Genomic DNA, 18694 nt, shown 5'->3' on the forward strand with positions numbered 1-18694 from the left:
ACGAGATGCCATCATGTCTACTTGAGGAACTCCCCAAAGACTTGTCACCTCTGCGAAGACTTCTTGGTGGAGGCCCCACTCTCCTGGGATAAATTTACTAAGGTGGGAGATTTTTAGAACTGGTGATGTTGCCCATGGCAACCAATCAGATTCTACTTACCATTTATCTAGCTGCTTCTAGCAGATAATAGATATAATCTGAATGGTTGCTATGGGCAACATCACCAGTTCTAAAAATCTCCCACCTTAGTAAATGTACCCCCTGGATGGAGATCGTGTCTGCTGAGGAAGTCTGCTTCCCAGTTGTCTACTCCCAGAATGAAAATTGCCGACAGAGCCTTTACATGCCTTTCTGCCCAGAGGAGGATCCTCGTCCCCTCTACCATTACCGCTCTGCTTTTCGTTCCGCCCATCCTGTTTATGTATGCGACTGCTGTTACATTGTCTGACTGGATCTGCACGGGATGATCTTGAAGAAGATGTACCGCTTGTTGAAGGCCGTTGTAAATGGCTCTCAATTCCAGCACGTTTATGTGAAGGCAGGCTTCCTGACTTGACCATTTTCCTTGGAAGCTTTCCCCCTGAGTGACAGCTCCCCAGCCTCGGAGACTTGCGTCCGCGGTTACCAGGACCCGGTCCTGAATCCCGAACCTGCGTCCCTCTAGTAGGTGCGAACTGTGCAGCCACCACAGGAGCGAAATCCTGGCTTTTGACAACAGGACTATCTTCCGGTGCATGTGTAGGTGGGATCCCGATCACTTGTCCAACAGGTCCCACTGGAATACTCTGGCATGGAACCTGTTAAACTGTATGGCCTCGTAGGCCGCCACCATTTTCCCCAACAACCGAATGCACTGATGGACGGACACACTTGATGGTTTCAATATCTGTTTTACCATTTTCTGGATTTCCAGAGCCTTTTCCACCGGAAGAAATACTCTCTGAACTTCTGTGTCCAGAATCATCCCGAGAAAAGACAATCTTGTCGTCGGTTCCAACTGTGACTTTTGAAAATGTATGATCCAACCGTGTTGTTGGAGTATGGACAGGGAGAGTGTGACGTTCTGTAACAACTGCTCCCTGGATCTCGTCTTTATCAGGAGATCGTCCAGATAAGGAATTATATTGACTCCTTTTTGACTCCTCTCCGCCATCACCTTGGTGAATACCCTTGGCGCCGTGGATAGACCGAAAGGCAATGTCTGGAACTGGTAATGGCAATCCTGAACCGCGAATCTCTGACCAAGCCGTCCGGCTTCGGAACTACAAAGAGGCTTGAATAAAACCCCTACCCTTGTTGTGACAAGGGTACCAGGACTACGACCTGATCCCAACATAAATTTTTGAATTGCTGCTGTTACTGCCTCTCGTTCTGGAAGAGAAGCTGGCAAGGTCGATTTGAAAAATCGGCATGGGGGGACGTCTTGAAACTCCAGCTTGTACCCCTGGGATACTATTTGCAAAACCCAGGGGTCCAGGCCAGACTGAATCCAACCTTGGCTGAACAGTTTGAGACGTGCCCCCACCTGAGCGGTCTCCCGCAAGGGAGCCCCAGCGTCATGCTGCAGATTTGGCAGAAGTAGGGGTTGACTTCTGCTCTTGGGATCCTGAAGCCGCTGTGGACTTCTTTCCCTTTCCCCTATCTGCAAAGAAGGGGGAACCTTTTGCCTTTTTGTACTTATTGGGCCGAAAGGACTGCATGTGAGAGTGATATGACTTTTTTGCCGGTGCAGGAGCAGAAGGCAAAAAATTCGACTAACCTGAGGTACAGGAGTGGCGTCCGTGACTTCCAGAACCTCCCTTATAGCCACAATCATATATTGTATATTTTTTTCCAATTTTATGATCTATTCCCCTGGAGTCACTATCGTTGACACAGGAATCAGTGTCCGTGTCGGTATCAGTGTGACCCAGAGGGGTCGCCTGCGGATGGAAGAACAGAACCCTGAAATATCACATCTTCCACAGATTTTCTCAGCATCCTGCATGAGATTCAGACTTATCTAATCTCCTATTGATATGATACATACTATAACGTATTTCTCTCACCCATGCAGGCTCTTGGAAGAACTCCATGCCTCAGACATGTCACACTCGTGCACAACACCTACACAGACACACTGGGACTTATAGGGGACAGACCCACAGTAAAATCTGTCAGAGGGACACAGTTTAGGAGCAGCCAGTTCACAACCCCAGCGCCAGTATCTAATGCATGTGAACACAAAATGCCCACTGACATGCAGCGCTGTTTTACACAGGAAACACACTTGTAAAGCACCAAATTCGCTTGTGCCCTCCCCCCCCAGTTTTGCACCCTGATACTTGTAGTCAGAAGTGGAGGAGGAGCAGCGATGTCTCTGCAGCCTGAGGAGAGAGAGAGAAAATGGCACTGAGCAGTGTGCTGGCTGCCTGAGGAAGAAGCTCCGCCCCCGCAATAGCGCGTTTTTACCTCAGAGATTGTACATAATATTTATACTGGCTGGGGTAGGGCTGTGCCTGGGCATCTTATGCCCCCTTTTAGCCAGTTTATTTAGGTATTTTGCTGCCCAGGGCGCCCCCCCTCCCCCACCTGCGCCCTGCAGTGCCTGTTTGTGTGGGCAGCAATGGCGCGCTGCGCTCCCGCCAGCCACGCGGTACCTCAGCCGTCACTTTACTTGATTGAAGATCTATCTTCTTACACTCACCTGTCTTCTGACTTCTGGCTCTGTGAGGGGGGTGACGGCGCACTGTGGGAGTGAGCATCTAGACACGGCTAGCGTTCAGTACCCTTCAGGAGCTAATGGTGTCCTGTCAGCCAGAAGCAGAGCCATGAAACTCTTCAGGAAGTTGGTTCCTACTTCTGCCCCCCCAGTCCCACGAAGCAGGGAGACTGTTGCCAGCAGTTCTCCCTGAAAATAAAAAACCTAACATAAGTCTTTTCAGAGAAACTCAGTAGAGCTCCTCTGGAGTGCATCCAGTCTGCCTGGGCACATTTCTAAAACTGAGGTCTGAAGGAGGGGCATAGAGGGAAGAGCCAGTTCACACCCATTGAAAAGTCTTTAGAGTGACCATGGCTCCTGCGGAACCGTCTATACCCCATGGTCATGAAGTGGACCCCAGCATCCTCTACAGACTAGGAGAAAAGGATTTACCGGTAGGTATCAAAATACTATTTTTAAGTATGTAGGAGAACATATTACTGCATTATGTTTAAACAGATCTAACGTATTCAGACGCAAATGCGAAAGAAACAACAGTAAATGTATACAGACTCGTATGCAATAGGCACTTATCTAACTATTCGTACTCAAAAGGTAGATAGAGACTTAGTGCTGTACAACCCGTACTCAGTAGAGTGGGATACAGGGAGACTCCCCTTGCTTCCAGGACTAATCAATACGTTAGCGAACGCTGAGTGGATCCAGACGCTACTAGTGAACACGGTCCCCTACATATACAGCGTCTGAGATGGAAGCGGGAAACAGTTCATGGCGGGTGACTCGGAGGAAACTGGTCATGAACCGGGGGAGGGGCGACCAGGAGAGCGTCTGACTTCCCACTGCTGACATCAAGCCTAGGGATCACGGCCTCATATTAATCCTGGAGCCTCTGATCCTTAAGGCCTAGTGCTGGTGCTCCCGAGGTGGCAGCCGCGTCAGTGACTGTTTGGTGGTCTCCTTCCCAAAACAGTGCGGCTGTGTCCGTATTCCCCTTCTAAGTGGAATCCATGCCTTACCTTCTCCCAGTGCTCCGGCCACAGCCTGGTAACGTCTGCTGGACCTGCTAGTATATGCCATAAAACTCTTCAGGAAGTTGGTTCCTACTTCTGCCCCCTCAGTCCCACGAAGCAGGGAGACTGTTGCCAGCAGTTCTCCCTGAAAATAAAAAACCTAACAAGTCTTTTCAGAGAAACTCAGTAGAGCTCCTCTGGAGTGCATCCAGTCTGCCTGGGCACATTTCTAAAACTGAGGTCTGGAGGAGGAGCATAGAGGGAGGAGCCAGTTCACACCCATTGAAAAGTCTTAAGAGTGCCCATGGCTCCTGCGGAACAGTCTATACCCCATGGTCATGAAGTGGACCCCAGCATCCTCTAGGACGTATGAGAAAATAAGATTTTACTTACCGATAAATCTATTTCTCGGAGTCCGTAGTGGATGCTGGGGTTCCTGAAAGGACCATGGGGAATAGCGGCTCCGCAGGAGACAGGGCACAAAAAGTAAAGCTTTTCCAGATCAGGTGGTGTGCACTGGCTCCTCCCCCTATGACCCTCCTCCAGACTCCAGTTAGGTACTGTGCCCGGACGAGCGTACACAATAAGGGAGGATTTTGAATCCCAGGTAAGACTCATACCAGCCACACCAATCACACCGTACAACTTGTGATCTAAACCCAGTTAACAGTATGATAACAGCGGAGCCTCTGAAAGATGGCTTCCTTCAACAATAACCCGAATTAGTTAACAATAACTATGTACAATTATTGCAGATAATCCGCACTTGGGATGGGCGCCCAGCATCCACTACGGACTCCGAGAAATAGATTTATCGGTAAGTAAAATCTTATTTTCTCTATCGTCCTAGTGGATGCTGGGGTTCCTGAAAGGACCATGGGGATTATACCAAAGCTCCCAAACGGGCGGGAGAGTGCGGATGACTCTGCAGCACCGAATGAGAGAACTCCAGGTCCTCCTTAGCCAGAGTATCAAATTTGTAAAATTTTACAAACGTGTTCTCCCCTGACCACGTAGCTGCTCGGCAAAGTTGTAATGCCGAGACCCCTCGGGCAGCCGCCCAAGATGAGCCCACCTTCCTTGTGGAGTGGGCCTTTACAGATTTAGGCTGTGGCAGGCCTGCCACAGAATGTGCAAGTTGGATTGTGCTACAGATCCAACGAGCAATCGTCTGCTTAGACGCAGGAGCACCCATCTTGTTGGGTGCATACAATATAAACAACGAGTCAGATTTTCTGACTCCAGCTGTCCTTGCAATATATATTTTTAATGCTCTGACAACGTCCAGTAACTTGGAGTCCTCCAAGTCACTTGTAGCCGCAGGCACTACAATAGGCTGGTTCAGATGAAATGCTGACACCACCTTAGGGAGAAAATGCGGACGAGTCCGCAGTTCTGCCCTGTCCGAATGGAAAATCAGATATGGGCTTTTGTAAGATAAAGCTGCCAGTTCTGACACTCTCCTGGCCGAAGCCAGGGCTAGAAGCATGGTCACTTTCCATGTGAGATATTTCAAATCCACCTTCTTTAGTGGTTCAAACCAATGAGATTTTAGAAAGTCCAAAACCACATTGAGATCCCACGGTGCCACTGGAGGCACCACAGGAGGCTGTATATGTAGCACTCCCTTAACAAAGGTCTGGACTTCAGGGACTGAAGCCAATTCTTTTTGAAAGAAAATCGACAGGGCCGAAATTTGAACCTTAATAGATCCCAATTTGAGACCCATAGACAATCCTGATTGCAGGAAATGTAGGAATCGACCCAGTTGAAATTCCTCCGTCGGAGCACTCCGATCTTCGCACCACGCAACATATTTTCGCCAAATTCGGTGATAATGTTGCACGGTTACTTCCTTCCTTGCTTTAATCAAAGTAGGAATGACTTCTTCCGGCATGCCTTTTTCCTTTAGGATCCGGCGTTCAACCGCCATGCCGTCAAACGCAGCCGCGGTAAGTCTTGAAACAGACAGGGACCCTGCTGAAGCAAGTCCCTCCTTAGAGGTAGAGGCCACGGATCTTCCGTGATCATCTCTTGAAGTTCCGGGTACCAAGTCCTTCTTGGCCAATCCGGAACCACTAGTATCGTCCTTACGCCTCTTTGCCGTATAATTCTCAATACTTTTGGTATGAGAGGCAGAGGAGGAAACACATACACCGACTGGTACACCCAAGGCGTTACCAGCGCGTCCACAGCTATTGCCTGCGGATCTCTTGACCTGGCGCAATACCTGTCCAGTTTTTTGTTGAGGCGAGACGCCATCATGTCCACCATTGGTCTTTCCCAACGGGTTACCAGCAAGTGGAAGACTTCTGGATGAAGTCCCCACTCTCCCGGGTGAAGATCGTGTCTGCTGAGGAAGTCTGCTTCCCAGTTGTCCACTCCCGGGATGAACACTGCTGACAGTGCTATCACATGATTCTCTGCCCAGCGAAGAATCCTTGCAGCTTCTGCCATTGCACTCCTGCTTCTTGTGCCGCCCTGTCTGTTCACATGGGCGACTGCCGAGATGTTGTCCGACTGGATCAACACCGGTTTTCCCTGAAGCAGAGGTTCTGCCTGGCTTAGAGCATTGTATATTGCTCTTAGTTCCAGAATGTTTATGTGAAGAGACGTTTCCAGGCTCGTCCATACTCCCTGGAAGTTTCTTCCTTGTGTGACTGCTCCCCAGCCTCTCAGGCTGGCGTCCGTGGTCACCAGGATCCAATCCTGTATGCCGAATCTGCGGCCCTCCAATAGATGAGCACTCTGCAACCACCACAGAAGAGACACCCTTGTCCTTGGAGACAGGGTTATCCGCAGGTGCATCTGAAGATGCGACCCTGACCATTTGTCCAACAGATCCCTTTGGAAAATTCTTGCGTGGAATCTGCCGAATGGAATTGCTTCGTAAGAAGCCACCATTTTTCCCAGGACTCTTGTGCATTGATGTACAGACACCTTTCCTGGTTTTAGGAGGTTCCTGACAAGCTCGGATAACTCCTTGGCTTTTTCCTCCGGGAGAAAAACCTTTTTCTGAACCGTGTCCAGAATCATCCCTAGGAACAGCAGACGAGTTGTCGGCATTAACTGGGATTTTGGAATATTCAGAATCCACCCGTGCTGTTTTAGCACTTCTTGAGACAGTGCTAATCCCATCTCTAGCTGTTCTCTGGACCTTGCCCTTATTAGGAGATCGTCCAAGTATGGGATAATTAATATGCCTTTTCTTCGAAGAAGAATCATCATCTCGGCCATTACCTTTGTAAAGACCCGAGGTGCCGTGGACAATCCGAACGGCAGCGTCTGAAACTGATAGTGACAGTTTTGTACAACGAACCTGAGGTACCCCTGGTGTGAGGGGTAAATTGGAACGTGGAGATACGCATCCTTGATGTCCAAGGATACCATAAAGTCCCCCTCTTCCAGGTTCGCTATCACTGCTCTGAGTGACTCCATCTTGAACTTGAACTTCTTTATGTACAGGTTCAAGGACTTCAGATTTAGAATAGGCCTTACCGAGCCATCCGGCTTCGGTACCACAAAAAGAGTGGAATAATACCCCTTCCCTTGTTGTAGAAGAGGTACCTTGACTATCACCTGCTGAGAGTACAGCTTGTGAATGGCTTCCAAAACCGTCTCCCTTTCGGAGGGGGACGTTGGTAAAAGCAGACTTCAGGAAACGGCGAGGTGGATCTGTCTCTAATTCCAACCTGTACCCCTGAGATATTATCTGCAGGATCCAGGGATCTACCTGCGAGTGAGCCCACTGCGCGCTGTAATTTTTGAGACGACCACCCACCGTCCCCGAGTCCGCTTGAGAAGCCCCAGCGTCATGCTGAGGCTTTTGTAGAAGCCGGGGAAGGCTTCTGTTCCTGGGAAGGAGCTGCGTGTTGCTGTCTCTTCCCTCGACCTCTGCCTCGTGGCAGATATGAATAGCCCTTTGCTCTCTTATTTTTAAAGGAACGAAAGGGCTGCGGTTGAAAAGTCGGTGCCTTTTTCTGTTGGGGAGTGACTTGAGGTAGAAAGGTGGATTTCCCGGCTGTAGCCGTGGCCACCAAATCTGATAGACCGACTCCAAATAACTCCTCCCCTTTATACGGCAAAACTTCCATATGTCGTTTTGAATCCGCATCGCCTGTCCACTGTCGCGTCCATAAAGCTCTTCTGGCCGAAATGGACATAGCACTTACCCGTGATGCCAGTGTGCAGATATCCCTCTGTGCATCACGCATATAAAGAAATGCATCCTTTATTTGTTCTAACGACAGTAAAATATTGTCCCTGTCCAGGGTATCAATATTTTCAATCAGGGACTCTGACCAAACTACCCCAGCACTGCACATCCAGGCAGTCGCTATAGCTGGTCGTAGTATAACACCTGCATGTGTGTATATACTTTTTGGGATATTTTCCATCCTCCTATCTGATGGATCTTTAAGTGCGGCCGTCTCAGGAGAGGGTAACGCCACTTGTTTAGATAAGCGTGTTAGCGCCTTGTCCACCCTAGGAGGTGTTTCCCAGCGCTCCCTAACCTCTGGCGGGAAAGGGTATAATGCCAATAATTTCTTTGAAATTATCAGCTTTTTATCAGGGGCAACCCACGCTTCATTACACACGTCATTTAATTCTTCTGATTCAGGAAAAACTATAGGTAGTTTTTTCACACCCCACATAATACCCTGTTTAGTGGTACCTGTAGTATCAGCTAAATGTAACGCCTCCTTCATTGCCAAAATCATATAACGTGTGGCCCTACTGGAAAATACGGTTGATTCGTCACCGTCACCACTGGAGTCAGTGCCTGTGTCTGGGTCTGTGTCGACCGACTGAGGCAAAGGGCGTTTCACAGCCCCTGACGGTGTTTGAGTCGCCTGGACAGGCACTAATTGATTGTCCGGCCGTCTCATGTCGTCAAACGACTGCTTTAGCGTGTTGACACTATCCCGTAGTTCCATAAATAAAGGCATCCATTCTGGTGTCGACTCCCTAGGGGGTGACATCCTCATATTTGGCAATTGCTCCGCCTCCACACCAATATCGTCCTCATACATGTCGACACACACGTACCGACACACAGCAGACACACAGGGAATGCTCCTAACGAAGACAGGACCCACTAGCCCTTTGGGGAGACAGAGGGAGAGTTTGCCAGCACACACCAAAAGCGCTATATATAACAGGGATAGCCTTATAATAAGTGCTCCCTTATAGCTGCTTTATATATATCAAAATATCGCCATAAATTTGCCCCCCCCTCTCTGTTTTACCCTGTTTCTGTAGTGCAGTGCAGGGGAGAGACCTGGGAGCCGTCCTGACCAGCGGAGCTGTGAGAGGAAATGGCGCCGTGTGCTGAGGAGATAGGCCCCGCCCCCTTTCCGGCGGGCTCGTCTCCCGCTATTTAGTGAATCCAGGCAGGGGTTAAATATCTCCATATAGCCTCTGGGGGCTATATGTGAGGTATTTTTAGCCTTTATATAGGTTACATTTGCCTCCCAGGGCGCCCCCCCCCAGCGCCCTGCACCCTCAGTGACTGCGTGTGAAGTGTGCTGAGAGGAAAATGGCGCACAGCTGCAGTGCTGTGCGCTACCTTTAGAAGACTGCAGGAGTCTTCAGCCGCCGATTCTGGACCTCTTCTGACTTCAGCATCTGCAAGGGGGCCGGCGGCGCGGCTCCGGTGACCATCCAGGCTGTACCTGTGATCGTCCCTCTGGAGCTGATGTCCAGTAGCCAAGAAGCCAATCCATCCTGCACGCAGGTGAGTTCACTTCTTCTCCCCTCAGTCCCTCGTTGCAGTGATCCTGTTGCCAGCAGGACTCACTGTAAAATAAAAAACCTAAGCTAAACTTTTTCTAAGCAGCTCTTTAGGAGAGCCACCTAGATTGCACCCTTCTCGGCCGGGCACAAAAATCTAACTGGAGTCTGGAGGAGGGTCATAGGGGGAGGAGCCAGTGCACACCACCTGATCTGGAAAAGCTTTACTTTTTGTGCCCTGTCTCCTGCGGAGCCGCTATTCCCCATGGTCCTTTCAGGAACCCCAGCATCCACTAGGACGATAGAGAAATGTAGTTGTAGTTGATGATGAGCTCATATTGCTTAATATACTAATGTATAACATGTGACTGCTAGTGTGATTGCTGACTATACTATATTTCTGTCAGTTTGTTTATTCCGATCCTCAATGCTGGTGCATGGGTAGGGTCGGATTGTCTATCACTTTAAGAAATTTAAAGTAATTACAGTCACAAATTGTGTAGTACACTGTGGAAAGTGTCCATTGTCATCACTTGTTAGCCTGATCTACATATGGCTACTATGTAGGACCTGGATATATGCACAAAAAAAAACAGGATTACAGAAAACCACATTAAATTTAAAGCATACATGTGACAACTTTTTTTTTTAATTCATATTAGTGAACTTTTAAATAACTAGTGCCCAATATGCGCTCTCACCATCGCCCTGTAGAGTGACATCGCAGAATAGACCAGCCTGCTGTTGTTGATGCAGCTGAAAGTACACTGTACGCATAAGACGAGGGTTCCAGTAAGAAAGACGCAAGCCAGGAGCCATTTCATCGAACTATGGTAAAATTTAAAATAATAAAAGACATAAATATAAATTGGATAAAGACAGCAACTGGCATTTGTTATTGCATATTTTTAACCCATATCAGGGAAGATTATCTGCATTTTCTCAGTGAGTTGTGATAAAATTCTTGTGCCTAACCCGTATTTCCCTGTTCACACCCATATTGGTGTAGCATCAAGTTTGGGCATGCCTGCCTGTTGCATGTTAAGTTACAATCAGGACGTGTTTTTTTTTTTTTTTTTTTTCACGTTGGAGAAATATATTTTACTTGTAAAGAAATTATCTGATAGATAAGAATAAATACAAAAATGCTTTGCGCTGAAATAAGCAATACTGCATTGCTAAATGTATAGTCCAGTGGTTCCAAAAAGCGTCCCTCAAGGCAACCCTACAGTCTCAGTTTTAAGGATATCCATGCTAAAGGTGCGTACACACTGGCTGATATATCAGCCATCTGTCGGCGAGTGTGTACCAACAACGGTGTTTATCGGACATATTGCGTCGGCCCTGCAGAACACATGATGACTAATATATCCACAGATATATGTAACTGCCCACCCAGTTCGTGACGTCAGTCAAGATGGATCGGGCAGTGTGTATGCACAACACACTGCGTGATCAGTCTGTAGATATATCTGCCAGTGTGTACCCAGCTTTAGGCACAGATGACTTAATTAGTATCTAAGTCAGTTTGATTACAACATCTGTGCATAAGCAGGGATATACCTAAAACGTGGACCGCTGGGGTGCCTTGAGAAATGTGTTTGGGATCAACTGGTATAGTCAGGGGATCAGTTCTTTAGGTTGACAATGTCTAGGTCGACCACTATTGGTCGACAGTAAATCGATCAACATGGTTTCTAGATCGACATTTTTTTTTCTTAATTTTTTTAACTTTTTCATACTTTATGATCCACGTGGAATTTGTTTCGGAATAGTAACCTGTGCCGAGTGCAACAAGGCACCTTGCCCAAAGCATGGCGAGCGGACACTGGGGGTAATTCCAAGTTGATCGCAGCAGGAATTTTTTTTAACAGTTGGGCAAAACCATGTGCACTGCAGGGGAGGCAGATAACATGTTCAGAAAGAAAAAATAAGATTTTACCTACCGGTAAATCTATTTCTCGTAGTCCGTAGTGGATGCTGGGGACTCCGTAAGGACCATGGGGAATAGACGGGCTCCGCAGGAGACAGGGCACTTTAAGAAAGAATTAGGAATACTGGTGTGCACTGGCTCCTCCCTCTATGTCCCTCCTCCAGACCTCAGTTAAGGAAACTGTGCCCGGAAGAGCTGACAGTACAAGGAAAGGATTTTGGAATCCAGGGTAAGACTCATACCAGCCACACCAATCACACCGTATAACTCGTGATAAACTTACCCAGTTAACAGTATGAATAACAACAGAGCATCAGATAACCCTGATGCAACCATAACATAACCCTTATTTAAGCAATAACTATGTACAAGTATTGCAGAAGAAGTCCGCACTTGGGACGGGCGCCCAGCATCCACTACGGACTACGAGAAATAGATTTACCGGTAAGTAAAATCTTATTTTCTCTAACGTCCTAGTGGATGCTGGAGACTCCGTAAGGACCATGGGGATTATACCAAAGCTCCCAAACGGGCGGGAGAGTGCGGATGACTCTGCAGCACCGAATGAGCAAACACAAGGTCCTCCTCAGCCAGGGTATCAAACTTGTAGAACTTTGCAAAAGTGTTTGAACCCGACCAAGTAGCCGCTCGGCAAAGCTGTAATGCCGAGACCCCTCGGGCAGCCGCCCAAGAAGAGTCCACCTTCCTTGTGGAGTGGGCTTTCACTGATTTTGGAAGCGGCAATCCAGCCGCAGAATGAGCCTGCTGAATCGTGTTACAGATCCAGCGAGCAATAGTTTGCTTTGAAGCAGGAGCACCCAGCTTGTTGGATGCATACAGGATAAACAGCGACTCAGTTTTCCTGACTCTAGCCGTACTGGCTACATAAACCTTCAAAGCCCTGACTACATCCAGTAACTCGGAATCCTCCAAGTCACGAGTAGCCACAGGCACCACAATAGGTTGGTTCATGTGAAAAGAGGACACCACATTTGGCAGAAATTGCGGACGAGTCCGCAATTCTGCCCTTTCCATATGGAAAACCAAATAGGGGCTTTTATGTGACAAAGCCGCCAATTCTGACACACGCCTAGCCGAAGCCAAGGCTAATAGCATGACCACCGTCCACGTGAGATATTTTAACTCCACGGTTTTAAGTGGCTCAAACCAGTGTGATTTCAGGAAACTCAACACCACGTAAAGATCCCAAGGTGCCACTGGAGGCACAACGGGGGCTGAATATGCAGCCTTCCCTTTACAGACGTCTGAACTTCAGTTAGAGAAGCTAGATCTTTTTGAAAGAAAATGGATAGGGACGAAATCTGGACCTTAATGGACCCCAATTTTAGGCCCAAAGTCACTCCCGACTGTAGGAAGTGAAGGAAACGGCCCAGCTGGAATTCCTCTGTAGGGGCATTCCTGGCCTCACACCAAGTAACATATTTTCGCCGTATACGGTGATAATGTTTAGCCGTCACGTCCTTCCTAGCCTTTATTAGCGTAGGAATAACCTCATCCGGAATCCCTTTTTCTACTAGGATCCGGCGTTCAACCGCCATGCCATCAAACGCAGCCGCGGTAAGTCTTGGAACAGACAAGGTCCCTGCTGCAACAGATCCTGCCTTAGAGGCAGAGGCCATGGGTCCTTTGTGAGCATTTCTTGCAGCTCTGGATACCAAGTCCTTCTTGGCCAATCCGGAACAATGAGTATTGTTCTCACTCCTCTTTTTCTTATGATTCTCAGCACCTTGGGTATGAGAGGAAGAGGAGGAAACACATAAACCGACTGGAACATCCACGGTGTCACCAGTGCGTCTACAGCAATCGCCTGAGGGTCTCTTGACCTGGCGCAATACCTCTGTAGCTTTTAGTTGAGTCGGGATGCCATCATATCCACCTGTGGCAGTTCCCACCGACCTACAATCTGCGCGAAGACTTCTTGATGAAGTCCCCACTCTCCCGGGTGGAGGTCGTGCCTGCTGAGGAAGTCTGCTTCCCAGTTGTCTACTCCCGGAATGAACACTGCTGACAGTGCTTGCACGTGATTCTCCGCCCAGCAAAGAATTCTGGTGGCTTCTGCCATCGCCACCCTGCTTCTTGTGCCGCCCTGGTGGTTCAGATGAGCCACTGCGGTGATGTTGTCTGACTGAATCAGCACCAGTTGGTCGCGAAGCAGAGGCTCCGCTTGACTCAGGGCGTTGTTAACGGCCCTTAGTTCCAGAATATTGATGTGCAGACAAGTCTCCTGACTTGACCACAGCCCCTGGAAATTTCTTCCCTGAGTGACTGCTCCCCACCCTCGGAGGCTTGCATTCGTGGTCACCAGGACCCAGTCCTGAATGCCGAACCTGCGGCCCTCGAGAAGGTGAGTACTCTGCAGCCACCACAGAAGAGACACCCTGGCCCTGGGGGATAGGGTGATCAGCCGATGCATCTGTAGATGCGATCCGGACCACTTGTCCAACAGATCCCATTGAAAAGGTCCTCGTATGGAACCTGCCGAAGGGAATGGCCTCGTATGACTCCACCATCTTTCCCAGGACTCTCGTGCAGTTATGCACCGACACCTGTTTTGGTTTTAAGAGGTCACTGACCAGTGTCATGAGTTCCTGAACCTTCTCCGTCGGGAGAAAAACCTTCTTCTGGTCTGCGTCCAGAATCATGCCCAGGAAGGGCAGACGCGTCGTAGGAATAAGCTGCGACTTTGGAATATTCAGAATCCAGCAGTGCTGTTGTAACACTTCCCGAGAGCGTACTACACTAATCGGCAACTGCTCTCTGGACCTCGCCTTTATGAGGAGATCGTCCAAGTATGGGATAATTGCGACTCCTTGCTTTCGCAGGAGCACCATCATTACTGCCATTACCTTGGTAAATACTCTCGGTGCCGTGGACAGACCAAACGGCAACGTCTGGAATTGGTAATGACAATCCTGTACCACAAATCTGAGGTACTCCTGATGAGGTGGATAAACGGGTACATGAAGGTAAGCATCCTTTATGTCCAGAGACACCATAAAATCCCCCTCCCTTGCGATGACCGCTCTGAGCGATTCCATCTTGAACTTGAACTTTTCAAGTATATGTTCAGGGATTTTAATTCAATATGGGTCTGACCGAACCATCTGGTTTCGGGACTACAACATGGTCGAATAATAACCCCCTACTTGTTGAAGGAGGGGAACCTTGACCACCACCTGTTGAAGATACAATTTGTGAATTGCAGTTAACCCTGTTTCCCTCTCGGGGGGGGGGGGGGGGAAGCCGGCAGGGCCGTCAGTGAGGAGGCATCTTCTCAAAGTCCAGCTTGTATCCCTGAGACACAATATCTATTGCCCAGGGATCTAACAGGGAGTGAACCCACTTGTGGCTGAACTTACGAAAGCGTGCCCCCACCGGGCCTAGCTCCGCCTGTAGAGCCCCAGGGACCTGCGGTGGATTTTCGTAGAGGCCGGGGAGGACTTTTGTTCCTGGGAACTAGCTGTGTTGTGCAGCTGGTTTCCTCTGCCCCCGCCTCTGGCAAGAAAGGACGCACCTCGGACTTTCTTGTTTCTTTGTTCGAAAGGCTGCATTTGATGACGACGTGCTTTCCTAGGCTGTGCAGGAATACAAGGCAAAATATCAGAATTACCAGCTATAGCTGTGGAGACTAGGTCCGAGAACCTTTCTCCACACAATCCTCAGCCTTCCATATGCCACTTAAGTTGGCATCATCTGTCCATTGCATATTCTACAGGATACGTCAAGCAGAAATCGACATCGCTTTGCCTCTGGGACCCAGTATACTCATGTCTCTTTGGGCATGTTTTATGATATATATCTCTTAAGACAGCATCTTATATATATATATATATATATATCTCTCAAAAAAAAAAAAATATATATATATATATATATATATATATACACACACACATACTAGGGTCTCAATTTCTGCTAAGGTACCTGTCCACGCCGCCACAGCGCTATAAACCCATGCCGACACAATCGCCGGTCTGAATAGTGTAACAAAATGTGCACACTATCTGCAGGATCCCTGAGAATAGCTAGGGCTACCTTTTGGGCAAACGTGACACCCTAGGGGAAGATTCCCATCACATCCTGGCCCTAGTGGGGAAAGGATACTGCCTGAGAATTCTTTGTGGGAAGCTGCAGTCTCTTGTCTGGAGATTCCCGTTCTTTTTCCTCATGAGAGGAGGGAAATTTACCTCAGCTTTCTTCCCCTTAAAATGTGTACCCTTGTGTCAGGGACAGATGAGTCATCAGGGATATGCAAATCATCTTTATTACAATAATCATATATTGAATACTTTTCTGCCATTTTGGCTGTAACTTTGCATTATCGTAGTCGACACTGGAGTCAAACTCCGTGTCGATATCAGTGTCTATTATTTTGGATAGTGAGCATTGTGAGACTCTGAAGGTCTCTGCGCCATAGGGACAGGCATGGGTAGATTTCCTGTCTGTTCTCTAATCTTTTGTGCAATAAATTCACCTTAGCACTTACACATATCCAAACAGGTGTCAGCGTTGACGACGGAGACACCCTCTCACACACATATTCGCTCCATCTCCTCCGTAGGGGAGCTTTTTACCTCAGACATGTCGACACACACGTACCGACACACCACACACACAGGGGATGCTCTATTTGAAGACAGTTCCCCCACAAGGCCCTTTGGAGAGACAGAGAGAGAGTATGCCAGCACACCCCAGCGCTATATGACCCAGGAAACACACAGTAACGTAGTGTTAACCCAGTAGCTGCTGTATATATTGTTTTTACGGCAAATTTATGTGCCCCCCCTCTCTTTTCACCCTCTTCTATCGTGCTTCTGCAGGGGAGAGCCTGGGGAGCTTCCTCTCAGCGGAGCTGTGGAGAGAAAATGGCGCTGGTGAGTGCTGAGGAAGAAGCCCCGCCCCCCTCAGTGGCGGGCTTCTGTCCCACGATTTTGTGTAAAATAATGGCGGGGGCTCATGCATATATACAGTGCCCAACTGTATATATGCCCACTTTGCCAAGAGGTCTCTAATTGCTGCCCAGGGCGCCCCCCCCCCCCCTGCACCCTACAGTGACCGGAGTGTGTGGGTGTAATGTGGGAGCAATGGCGCACAGCTGCAGTGCTGTGCGCTACCTCATATGAAGACTGGAGTCTTCTTCCGCCGCTTTTGACGTCTTCTTGCTTTACACGCCGGCTTCTGGCTCTACGAGGGGGACGGCGGCGCGGCTCCGGGATCGGAAGGGTGCGTTCCTGTGTTCGATCCCTCTGGAGCCAATGGTGTCCAGTAGCCTAAGAAACATGACCTATCCGCAGTTAGTAGGTCTGCTTCTCTCCCCTCAGTCCCACAAAGCAGAGAGCCTGTTGCCAGCAGATCTCTCTGAAAATAAAAAATCCTTACAAAATACTTTCTTATTAGCAAGCTCAGGAGAGCTCACTAAAGTGCACCCAGCTCGCCCGGGCACAGATTCTAACTGAGGTCTGGGAGGAGGGACATAGAGGGAGGAGCCAGTGCACACCAGTATTCCTAATTCTTTCTTAAAGTGCCCTGTCTCCTGCGGAGCCCGTCTATTCCCCATGGTCCTTACGGAGTCCCCAGCATCCACTAGGACGTTAGAGAAAGTGGATATAAAGAAGAACCAACCAATCAGCTCCTCTCATTTTACAGGCTGCGGTTGAAAAATGACAGAAGCAGATTGGTTTGTGATTTGTCTCTCCATGCTTTGATAAATAGCCTCCTTATACAGTGCAATGCACCTGCTGCACCAACGGTAGTTCTGCCTTTGCCCTTATATCTGTAGCTGTTTAATCAGTCTCACTGTGACTTCATCATTTATACCCCTTTCATATCGCAATGTGAGGTCCCACCCGAGAATTGGAAACGGGTCCTTCTCGGGTGGGAACCGGCATTGGTTTCCCTGAACCAGCAATATTAGTATGCAAAATAGGGGGTGGGGTCATTGCGGGTACTAAAAGGGGGCGTGGGCGGCCGGCGGCGTCACTGTTGGGGGCGTGCCCGGCACCTACAGAGGCGCTGGGCTTCCCCCAAGCGCACTCTCAGCGTGAATGGATGCCGCGCGCATGCGAGCGGCATCTTTACACGGCTGTGAGGGCAGGAAGCGGGCGGCAGTTTTAGCAGGGCGCCGCAGAAAGGGCAGGGAGGGTTTTTCCCTTAAAAAATAAAAATAAAAAAATTGGGCAAGGCACGGCACCCTGCTAAAACTGCCTAGCGTGAACACTAAATATGCCGGGTACCCATGGGGGAGTGGGGGGGGCAATGGGACCATGGCATCTTTGGGGGCAGGTGTGGCGCTGGGGATGACATCTCTGCGCCGCCTCTCCCTATAGAGTGAACAGGTTGCATCGACCCGGCAACCCCTTCACACTGCACCTAACCCGGTATTTAACCCGGGAATAACACTGCTTTATTCCCAGGCTGAATTACCGTGCCAGACGACCTGGGAATTTGTCATGGCCCCTTTCACACCGCACAGTAACACGTGTCGACCCGCAATATACCGGGTCAATACCAGGTTATTTTTGCAGTGTGAAAGGGGTAATACTAATACAGGAATGTGTTATTTTGAGTAACGGCTCATACAAAATAAAAAATATGTAGGAAACGATAAACACTCCATTGATGCATGATATGAAGGGATGGAAAGCATAACATCTGCTGTCACCAGTGGTATACTCACTGAATTTGGAAAGTGACAAGGGAAACCATTTATCTTGAAGATCCCATAAAATACTCTTATAGGATATTGGCATTAACCTCAAAGGTGTTCATATACTGCACCTGACTGAGAAAAATAAGATTTTAAACCTACCGGTAAATCTTTTTCTCCTAGTCAGTAGAGGATGCTGGGGACTCCGTAAGGACCATAGGGTATAGACGGGCTCCGCAGGAGACATGGGCACTATAAAGAACTTAAGATGGGTGTGCACTGGCTCCTCCCTCTATGCCCCTCTTCCAGACCTCAGTTAGAGAAACCGTGCCCAGTGGAGACTGACAGTACGAGGAAAGGATTTTTGTTAATCTAAGGGCAAGATTCATACCAGCCCACACCATCCACACCGTATAACATGGAATATACGCAACCAGTTAACAGTATGAACAAAAAACAGTATCAGTCCAACACCGATCACAACTGTAACATAACCCTTATGTAAGCAACAACTATATACAAGTCTTGCAGATTTAGTCCGCACTGGGACGGGCGCCCAGCATCCTCTACGGACTAGGAGAAAAAGATTTACCGGTTGGTTTAAAATCTTATTTTCTCTTACGTCCTAGAGGATGCTAGGGACTCCGAA

The 18694-nt window shown here is 48.7% G+C and overlaps 1 protein-coding gene across 3 annotated transcripts in view; it reads right to left on the bottom strand.

The window, feature by feature from the left end:
• Positions 1–18694, bottom strand: part of BTBD18 (BTB domain containing 18) — a 249944-nt gene that overhangs the window by 208236 nt on the left and 23014 nt on the right. For 2 of the 3 annotated variants that reach the window (XM_063958557.1, XM_063958556.1), the window contains exon 2: positions 10147–10273. In XM_063958557.1, the coding sequence (XP_063814627.1) occupies positions 10147–10264 (118 nt within the window). In that variant the 5' untranslated portion in view covers positions 10265–10273. Of the gene's footprint in view, positions 1–10146; positions 10274–18694 lie in introns of those variants that run through there. The other variant, XM_063958558.1, reaches the window with a different exon arrangement.

The sequence above is a fragment of the Pseudophryne corroboree genome, chromosome 3, assembly GCF_028390025.1.
Source record: "Pseudophryne corroboree isolate aPseCor3 chromosome 3, aPseCor3.hap2, whole genome shotgun sequence".
Lineage (NCBI taxonomy): Eukaryota > Metazoa > Chordata > Amphibia > Anura > Myobatrachidae > Pseudophryne > Pseudophryne corroboree.